The sequence below is a fragment of the Ictalurus furcatus genome, chromosome 26 (assembly GCF_023375685.1).
Source record: "Ictalurus furcatus strain D&B chromosome 26, Billie_1.0, whole genome shotgun sequence".
Lineage (NCBI taxonomy): Eukaryota > Metazoa > Chordata > Actinopteri > Siluriformes > Ictaluridae > Ictalurus > Ictalurus furcatus.
Genome location: NC_071280.1, coordinates 3,610,552 through 3,621,397, shown reverse-complemented (window position 1 = coordinate 3,621,397; position 10,846 = coordinate 3,610,552). Strand labels below are relative to the sequence as shown.

The following is a 10,846-nucleotide window of genomic DNA, read 5'->3' as shown; positions in this document are numbered from 1 at the left end:
ATGAGTATGTGATTATAGTGAGTGTGTGATTATAGTGAGTGTGTGGTTATATGAGTGTGTTATTATAGTGAGTGTGTGATTATAGTGAGTGTGTGATTATATGAGTGTGTTATTATAGTGAGTGTGTGATTATAGTGTGTGTGATTATATGAGTGTGTGATTATAGGAGTATTAACCCACCAACATACACCTCATTTTAACGCAGAAATATATACCTGCTTGTTGTAGGGGAGTGGCTGCGAAGGCTGTGTTTGATTATTTGTAAGTCATAATGTATATGTAATGTATTTGTAAGGGCCATAATGTATATGTGGACATATCATATCTTTCAAATGTCCTTTTAAACATTGTCTGTATTTTATTGTTTCAAATTTTTACACTCAGACCTGGTTTGTTTTTGGATTTGACGGCAGACAATAGAAGATAGCAAGTTTTTTTTTTTCTTTTTTTTTTCTTTTCCTGGAGTGTGTTTTTATACTGATGGAAAAGTGTGTAAACTCTTTTCGGGATATGATTATATGAAGACATGAGGCTCATTATAACATCATCAGCTGGCAGATGGAATTTAAATAGTCCAAGATGCCATCAGTGTTTGACAAAAGGAAGATTTTACACTTTAATATGAAACATAACTTTAATTATTACTTCCCCCAGTAATCATGTTAAAAATTTACTCAGCTGATTGGTCATCACCTGTCACGTGCACAAGCTAATATGACTTTATCAATGCCATGATATTTATGGAAGTATCACAAGTAGTGTGTTTATGCGGATGAGTTTGGCATAAACATGTGTTCATGTTAATGGATATATTTATGTTCAAGCCAGAAGTAAGCGATTGACGCTAATAATGTAGAGATTTGGACATGCTTAGGTCTGGATCTATTCACCGGAAGTTGTGTGTTTACAGTAATAACACAGATATGAAATCATAAGCACGCGCAGACAAGTGCACTAAAAAAAGAGAGAGACACACAAAGCTGTTGGGATGTTATTTACGTTCCGACCGGAAGTAGTGTTTATGCTAATGAGCTGGGGGGCTGGGCGTATTTCTCGGGATCCGCCCTTCATTCAGCACATGGTTTACGCAGCTTTTCCTTCGCGCCACTTTCTCAGTTTTACTACGACCTACAAACTGGTTTGGGTGAATATTTCCGGTGCGGTACGGCTCAGTGGCGCGTGTTGTTCGTTCCCGGCGGCGGTGTGTAAAAGTTTGCGGTGCAGTTTGGCACGTTTTGGGGCCGAACGGCGGCACTAAACGGGGGTAAGTGTACGTGTGAGTGGTGTATTGAACATGGTGGATTTCACATTGTGAGCTGGTGGCTTTACTCTGCCTTATTCACGGGGAACCTGTTGTCGCGTGCGTGTTTCTTATTCTCAACGTTCAGCACGAGGACCCGTGTCACGTTATTATTTGAAATATAAATCGTGATTTGGATTGATTTTTGAGCGCGGCGGGAGATTTCAGGAGCACGGGGCGGTGTATAAAACGCAACTATGGCTGATGAAAACAGTGTAGTAAAGAGTGGCGCATGGTCGCCCTCTGCTCCTCCATGAGAACATGAAGGGGGGAGATTTGAAAAGCCTGCACCGTACCCCTGCATTTAAACTATCTCCGAGCTACCGTACATCCCGCGCAAACCGAACTTCGGCGACCGGAGGACGTTATGAGGCTGGTTTCGTGTTTTTAAAAGCTCTTTGTGCGCGTTTATTGTTAACAGAACAAAGCGCGCGCGGTGAACAGCAAGCAGCGCGTGGGGAGCAGCTTCCGTAGGCCGCACGCTCCACCACCGCAGCAGCTTAGCAACCAGTGCTAGGCAACGCCAAAGTGGCGCGCTGGATTAAAAAAAAACCAACAACAATCACAAATACAATTTGATGATTTAACGTACATTTTTATAAGTCGTATGTTTGTGTGGTGTTTGTGGAATAAAGATTTTATGCTGATTGAGTCGGGACGCTACTCGTTTGTCGTTAGTGTGTTCATGGCGCTAACTAGCTAGCAATAGCTCATTTAGTTTTTTTTTTATACACATAACCAAATCTACTCGTTCATTATTAACGTCGACAATTTATTTCAGATAGGTCTGTGTGATATTTAATTTTCCCGTCATCCTTGCCCGCCCCCCCCATGCAGCTGTGGTGCTTAGCGTGCTTGCTTCGTAACACGCTAGCCGTTAGCTTTAGCCAGCTAGCATTAACGTAGCGCTATGGCAACAACGCAGACTAAGTTTTAGTTTGCGGTTAGGTGTTGTCGCTGCGAACGTTATTTTTTTTGTTGTTTATAAATATTTATATGTATTTGGGGTGAAATATGTCGTTGTAACTGAACGGTTTTAAACGTGGACTAACATTCACGCTAACGGTTCGGCTAGCGAGCTCACCGGCGCCATGTTACCATTTAACATGAGGGGGATGGGTGATCGCGCATGCGTGAGATTTTGCACCAACCGCGCATGCGCGGTATTCTAACGTACAGCGCGGTCGGCGTACTCGTGCTTTCTGAGTTAAGTTCTCACGCGACGCTTTAAACTGTGAATTAAGGCGTTTTATTAATTATTTTATTTATTTACAAAATATGATTCATATTAATAAAATAAGGCGGAGATAAGAAACTGACTAATGAATCATTAATGACGTAACACGTGATGTTACACCATGTCGCTGTGTCCTGTGAATCTGAAGCACATGTTTGGAACATGACTCCTAATTTGTACTTCTCTTCTGTCTGTTTTAATCTATAGGTCTGATCCAAGATTCCTTAAAGTTACTGGACACCAACGTACTACCAACCCAGTGGTGGTGTGTGTCTGCGTATTGCCAAAGTGCTTACAGTGCAGGTAGTAATAAGAGATATCTACTGCAGTGGAGGCACTTCTAGCAATGCGCCGGCCATGGTGCTCCCTACGCCCTCGTCTCAGCAAGGGAACAAGTGAGCACACACTTACGGCTTTGTGCTAAGGTGCATCTAGTGCAGATAGTGAATTAGACTAGCACCTACTGCCCTAAGTGCTCCTTCTGGCATGAGGGGCTGTGACTAGCATCTCGGCGCACGCCGCTTCACCCCCCCGTCTCTGGTGCAGTTCTCGGCTAGTTTTGCATAGTTGCACCACAAGAAAACACGAGTTGTGCAAATCTATGCAAAACTGACGGCGGCCTGCTTCTTCTCCGTCCCGCTTGTCCGAGACACGGTCCGAGCTCGATCGGTGCTAAAGTGCTTATAGTGCAGGTAGTGTGTGAGCGATCTACTGCAGTGTGAGCACTTCAAGTACTTCTAGCTTCAAAGCGGCGTTTCTTGGTGTAGCGCATCGCTTCCTGATTCCAGAGAGGACGACGTTAAACATCAGTCCAAACAGCACACTGGTGTATTTAAACACTACAAGCCGTCTGCTTATCCCATATCCCTCATCCCACAAGTTCTTTCTGCCATCTTTCTCTCATCTCATCACCTTCATATTGTTTCTTCCTTTTTATGTTTCCCTTCCTTCCTGTCCCCTCTTTCGTCTTTCATTCTGTTAGTCCTGCTTTCCTTTCCTGTATTTCCCATCTCTGTTTTCTCCATCTCCTCTAATTTCAGTCTTTTTCTCCTATTGTTTTTCATCTCCCTTTCTGGTTTCTCTTCCTTCTCCCCCCCCCCATCTTTCCTCCTGTTTCCTTTCCCCTTCCTTACTTTAGCATTTTTCTCTTTTTAATCCTTTCCCCTCCACCGTTATCATCTTTCCACTTTTCTGTTCTTTCTTCTCTCCTTTCTCCTTCCCTGACTTTCTCTCCTACTCTCACCATCTCATTTCTTTTCTTTATCCTATTATTCCCCTGTCTTTGCGCTTTTTTTGGCATCTCCATTCTTTCAATCTTTAACTTCTCTTTCTGATCTTGTTCTTTATCCTCTTGTCTCTTCCTTTGTTTTGCCCTGTCTCTTTTTTTTTTTTACCTTTTATTCTTTCTTTATTTTCCACAGTACTCTTTCACCATAATTAATAATTAGGTTCTTTCTGATTTTCTTCAGCCTATCCTTCTCTAGTTTTCCCTTTCTTCATCTAAACTAATTTTTCTACTTTTCTTGTCTTTCTCTTCTTGCTTTTGCTGTTCTTTCTCTTTTTGCGTACTACTTTCTATTTTTTCCATCTTGCTTCAATTCTCATTTTTTTCTTTTAACCTATTCTTTCTTAATTTTCACTTTATTTCCCCTACCTGACTTCTCTCTCTCCAAATCTCATCTTTCCTCTACTTTCTTCCCCCCCCCCCTCATTTTCATCTCGTGCCCTTTGTTTTTTCTCCAATTTATCTTTGGTCACCTCTGGTTCTTTCTCATCTTAATTTCGTCCGTCCATCGGTCCACTGTGGACGTGCCCTCAACCCCTCAGTGCATTATGGGTGTTCTGTTCAGTCATGACTGTGTAATGTTGTTCTGCTGTGGTGAGATATTTATTTTTTTTATCGTCCGGTGCTCGGCCTCGTCCTCACTGTGCTGTTCCTCGCTCAGTTTTGCTGGTTTGCATTCTGCTTGACTTTCCGTTTGCTGTGCAAATCCATGCAAAACTGAGCGCAGCAGCGGCTGCTCGAGACTCGGCGGTCGGGTTCGTCCTTGTCGTCCCCTTGCTGCGCAGGTCGGGATCGGTGACAATGCTGTGTGTGTGCACGTACAGACGTATTGCACTTGTCCCGGCCTGTACAGGAGTGTGGATCACAGCACGCCCAACGGAGCTTCAGTTTGTTTCAAAATCTAGTGTGAGTAAATAAATCTGTGTTGGTGTGTAAATGGGAAATAAAATTGACTTAAAGTAATAAAGCATGGTTTTACATTTTCTTTCCTTTTTTTTCCTGACAGCCTGTGATCCAAAGTGTTAAACATCATGGTTATTTTTTCTTGACAGTATTGTATCACCATGATCCTAATATCTGCCATGTTTCTCAGAATTCTTGAATATGCGCTTTTCCAACCCTTTCCAAATGTCCGACAGGCCGCGATTCCAAATCAAGCCTTTTCCTTTTATCCTAAAAATGTCTTCCGAGCCACTGACTAGTGAACATTAATATATTTGTGCCAGTGGCCCAGCATGTGATCAGTGTGCAGTTTTATCACAGTGAAAGTGTCTTAAATTGCCTCCTTTAAAAATAATGGCCCTTACACGAAGTCACCAAAATGGCTGCGTTCCAAATTGAGTTTTAACCTAATAAGGTGCTGACCTGTTGAACAGTATGAGGCATTCCTGGATGGTTAACGGGCTGTGCTCCAAATGCACACCTGCAAACATGTCTTTAAGCTTGTTTAATGTGTGAGTTGGGGTTTGTACCGATAAGCTTCGTGCATCAGTGTGCACTCTACCATAAAGGTTTATACCTTTTTAAAAATCAGAACCTCAGGTCATCTGTGCAGAAGTGTGAAATAGTTTCCTTTTCACCAAACGTAGAACTGCTTTAAAAAACTAAAGCTTCTAATAATCAAAAGAATGCTTTTGTTAAATACATAATCTCTAAATCAGTACAACCATCTGCCCCCCCCCCTTTTTTTTTTTTAAATAAAGTTTCATCCAGTAAGAATGGTGGAATTGCCACCTTATTTAAGTGTTTTATAAATGGCTGTGTTCCAAGTCAGGTTTCATTCTGATTAAGGGTCTTTCTGGACACTATGACATCCGAATGTCTTTCAAATTGAGTAGCCTACCCCTTTACCACTTTTCTTCTTTCATTCCTCTTATCCTCTTTTTTCCCCTCCTCTTTCCCTCCTCTCTCTTCCTTTCCTTCCTCTTGTCTTTCTCATTCTCATTTATTTCCTTTTCCTTTTATTTATTTCTTTTTGCTCTGTTTCCTCTCTCTTTTTGCCATTCTTCACTTTTCTTTATCTAAATGTGATGGATAACTTTGTTTTAATTAATTTACTATTATGTAGACTGAATTATTATTTTTATTAGGCCATCTGAGTGTCTTATTCTTCCTCTCTGCACCCTTTCTTCCTTCTTTTTCAACCTCCCTTACTTTTTTTGGACCATCCTTTGTCTTTCCATCCTACCTTCCTTTTTTCCTTTCTGTCCCTTTATTTTCTTCCTTACTGCCATTTTTTTCCTATCTTTTTCTGGTCCTTCCTTCCTTCCTCATACTTCTGCACTTTCTTTTTTTTTCTTTCATTCCTCTTCCTTCCTTCCTTCCTGTTTCTGGTCCTTTCTTCCTCATACTTCTGTACTTCCTTCCTTTCACTTTGTCCTTTACAGTCCCTCTAGAATATCACGGTTTTGCGTTTGCGTAAATTAACACACAATCAAGGAAATTCCGCAATATTCATAGGGGCTTGCAGTCTTCCAAAATTTCAGCAGATTTTCCGCAAATAACACATTCAGTCAAAGCCCTCTTCGATTCACCTGCGTCGAACATGAGTACAGCTAAAAGGTCTCATTTACCAACAAACATCTCTGTGAAAGACCGCGCATAATTATTTTGTGCAATTTCGCCAATTCGAGTAATTTTCTGCAAATTTTGCATCACAAATCCATCCATCTTCTATACCGCTTATCCTTTTCTGGGTCACGGGGAACCTGGAGCCTATCCCAGGGAGCATCGGGCACAAGGCGGGGTACACCCTGGACAGGGTGCCAATCCATCGCAGGGCACAATTACATACACATTCAAACACTACAGACACTTTAGAGATGCCAATCAGTGTACCATGTATGTCTTTGGACTGGGGGAGGAAGGGGAGGAAACTGAGGAAACCCCTGCAGCACGGGGAGAACATGCAAACTCCTCACATGGTGGGAATCGAACCCCTGACCCTTGAGGTGTGAGGTGAATGTGCTAACCACTAAGCCACTGTGCGCCCTTGCATCACAACATTTAAAAAAAAAAAAAAAAAAAAGACTTCAAAATCGCAGTTTTGGCCTCAACAATCACAAAAAACAACACTGTGAACTCTAATACGGGCTGCCATTCATTCCTTTCTCCATTCTTTCATCTTCCTTGTCCCTTTTTCACCCGCACCTCCGAGTCCGTCCTTGCTTTCCACCCTTTCCCATCTTCCATCGTTCCTCTTTTTGTACTTTAATTCCCTTTTCTCCTCTCACTCCTTTCTGATTGTTTGTCAGTTTCTTCCCATCCTTCTTTCCTTAAATTTCTGCCCATCCTTATTTCTTTCCCCTTCCTCTTCCCTTGTTTGCTTGTGCTTCTCTCTCCTGTCCACTAGGCTCCGCTCTGATCTTCAGGAAGTTCAACACGGGGGAGGGAAAGCTTTGTGGATGAGTGACTGATGAAAATGTTACTTCAGGAAAGAGCAGTGTTTGAAATCTCAGAAGTGTGTTGGAGTGCGCAAGTGGCCCTGATAGATAGCTACACTATCTTGTGTGTGTTTAGACCTTGTTGTGGATGTGTGTGAGTGAGAGCGGGCGAGAGAAATGGTCAGTGTGAGGAGGAGCTGGAGGAGGCGGGGACAATTCCAGGACACCGCCCATGTTGCTTTGACAGCTCCACTAAAACTGTGTGTGTGTGTACTGGTTGTTACTGCGCCGTGTGAGACTTAATGCACGTCATCTGAGGTATAGTCCTGATTTTCTGATCTTTTAGTAAAGCTCTTGAGATTTCCTCAACATTTGTGTGTCTTTCCTGAGACTTCAGTGTGGTTTGCTGATGTTTAAAGTAACTTCTGAGGTTTTATACAATTTTGATGGTTTTTAGCAAAAAAAAAAAAAAAAAAGGCTTAAAGTTGCTCTAGTGAGGATTAAAGCAGCTATATGTATCTCTGCAGCTCTTCTGATGAGTTGATTTGAGGTTTAAGAGATTTTCCGGAAGTTTTAAAGCATTATTTATCAATATTAAACCAAAAGTTGAGATTTATTCAAAACTGGAACAAAACTTTTCAGGTTGATCACTTTTAATTTTGAGCGTTACTATGGCACTTTCATATGTTTAATGAACCTTTTCTTTATTAAGGGAATCATTTTTGAGTAAAAAAAAAAGTCACTTTTTTTTCTTAAGAAACTTTTTCATATTCATTGATTTTATTTTAAGAATATTTTTGGTGGTTTTATTCACCGTTTTTGTTAAGTTTAATGGATCAATTTGAGGTATTAATAAATAGTTTTTGGTTTAGTGAATCTTTATGAAGCTATAATGCAGCGTCTGTGGTTTGTTTGCAGTTTAGGAAATATTTCCTGTGGTAAAATTATGATCAAATGAGCTCTGAAGCAGCTGTTATCAGTTTTATCAGGTGAAATGAATCATTTGAGGACTAATGAATCATTTGTAGGTTAAATGAGTCATTTTAAGGTTTAATGTCTTGTTTATTTGTTTACTTGTTAAGTGAATCATTTCTTGAGGTTTAGTATAACTTAATTAGTATAATGATGTTCGGTTTTAGGTTTAATGAATCATTTTCCGGCGCCTTGAATCAATTGTGTTCTTGTTTTGTTAATGGGTTGTTTTGTTTGTTTCATTAGTCATGTTTAAGGCTCGCTGACAAGTTAAGATTTAATGAATCGCTTGAAAATCAATTCGAATGTTTATCAAGTCATGGCCATTTTTAAAGATTTAGTGAATCGTTTTTGTTTAATGAATTGTTTTTCTTTAAGCTTTAATCTAACCTTTGTGTTTACTTTTTTTTTTGTTTAACAGCAATTGCAAGGTTTATTTAAGCATTCATTAGGATCTTATGATCCTGCTTAAAAAAAATCATAGAAACCCTCTTAGAATTTGTAATTGTTTTGATGGTTGTAATGGGAATTGTATTGGTTTTAATGCAAACTGTAGTGGTTCCTGTGGGTCTGTACTGGTAATTTGTTGCCATCTGTTGCTGGCATGTTATGTTTAGTGGATACCGTTTAAGGACACGTAATGGTCATGGTTTTAATGGGTAGCTGATGGTTTGTAATGGAAACCATTAGAATTTTTTTTTTTGTTGTTTTCCAGCAGGGTAGGTTTCATAAAGCTTTTTCTGAAGATTAAAAGGGATTTTCAAGTGGTCTTCTGGGGTTAATCATGTTAAGGTTTCTGAAGTTTAATATGGTTCTTCTAAGATTTATTTATACACTTGAGATCCTAAATGTACATATGCTCTGTAGAATCTGCAAAAAGGCAAAAAAAAAAAAGAAAAAGTACACTATAAAAAATAGGGATATAAAAAGAAATGCATTTTAAATAAAGAAATGCATTTTAAATAAAAATATTTTGTATTTATTTAGTCCACAAGACACGATAATTACTGAATTTATACAAACGAACCAGTTCAAAAGTTTACACACGCTTGATTCCTAACACTGTGTGTTACCTGGATGATCAACGACTGTTTGTTTTGTGATAGTTGTTTAAATATGAACATTTTGCAGGTTCTGCAGGGTGTATGTAAACTTATGACTTCAACCGTACCTGTCACTCAGAAACATCAGGACATGCTAGGCTTAGAAATGAACTGTGACGTAGTGAAAGTTTCACTGAAGTTATGCTCCGCTTTAATGTGGCTTTTCCTCTGATCCTGTGCAGTATTTGGAGGATCACCTGTGAGTGGATCAAGGATTCCGACACACCTGGATTTCCTCTGAACAGAGTCATTACTGCAGCTGGGCTGTTGTTGTTGTAGATAAAATGGAGAGCTGGTGGTGGTTGGTGTGTTTTTGGCTTGCTGCTCTCACAGAGTTAACGCAACAAAACACGATGAGCTGCGATGGCGTGCGCAAACTTCTGCAGCTGCAGCAGATCGATGCAACAACTGGTGTACTAGACACACCTGGGACAGGTAAGGGACAGCATTGCAATACACACATCTGGTAGAGGTTAAGAGACAATACCCCACACACACACACACACACACACACACACACACAACTGAAAGAGGTAAGAGGCAGATTAAACTATGGAACGTTCCCATTGAGACAATTTCATCTACCAGCTTATGATGTCATAATGTTAATTGCAGCAGCCAACCAATTAACAGCTCTGATTTTAAACTCTTTCCTTCTAGCTCTTTTCATGCCCTCTTTTTCCTTCAGGTAGTGTACTGCTAGAACCCTGTAATGGTTAGTGTTTGGTTTTTTTGCGGCTGCTGTTCCACTTTGAGCTGTGTCCTTGTTGCAAGGTTCATTGCAGCCTACACTTGTGAGGGCCCAAAGATTTGATCAGTAAATTCTTTTATCTATGTGAAGTTTAGGAGTTTTCAAGTCTAAGCTGTTTTATCCTTCCATCTCCTCAGGATGAGATAAGCAGGGCTTCATGTCCGGGTTTGGCACTGTTTAATTTCTGCCCGACAACAAGAAAAACACGTACACACCCGTTCTTCAAGAGACTGTATTTCAGGACTACGGTTGGAATGGTGTGATGCGTTCAGCTGGGTAACAGCTTCTTACTAACCAGTAAACACTAGACGACAACATATCGTAACACCGTACTTGACTATTAGGGTGTATTACATAACTGATTGGAGAGCTGGTCCGTTTGATTGGGAGTACAGCGTCTGCACCAGCTGGAATGTAAAATTATGATGAACTGTGGTTAGAATAAGGGGCGTTGATATGATAAGGGGCATGCTTGCAGTACTTGTAAGCTCTATTCACTCAATGTATCTGAATGCTTTGAAGCACCCCGAGAAGACGAGGTGCCCAAGAGGAGCATCAGGATGCCTTGTGCAGGAGAATAATTGAGCGGAGCAAGTCAATGTTGGCGTGATGGACCGGTTAAGGTCGTTGGTGCGGTTAGAACTCTGCTTTAATTACATCTCTAGTCGCAAATTTTACTCTGATTGATTGTAGAGTGAACCTGAATTTTTGATCTTCTCAAGATGCAGCTGAATATCTGATGGATCCATGAAGCAGATTTCACAAGTGTGCTTTCTGTATCCATGAGCGTAATGTTTGCATTTTTCCCCACTCAG

General features: G+C 40.6%; 1 protein-coding gene across 2 annotated transcripts in view; it reads left to right on the top strand.

The window, feature by feature from the left end:
- Positions 1–5,706: 5,706 nt before the first annotated feature.
- The window catches only part of gpc5a (glypican 5a), a 97,368-nt gene continuing 92,228 nt past the window's right edge, over positions 5,707–10,846 (top strand). For both annotated transcript variants that reach the window (XM_053615043.1, XM_053615042.1), the window contains exons 1-2: positions 5,707–7,523; positions 9,463–9,715. In XM_053615043.1, coding sequence (XP_053471018.1) covers positions 9,565–9,715 — 151 coding nt within the window. In that variant the 5' untranslated portion in view covers positions 5,707–7,523; positions 9,463–9,564. The remainder of the gene's footprint in view (positions 7,524–9,462; positions 9,716–10,846) is intronic.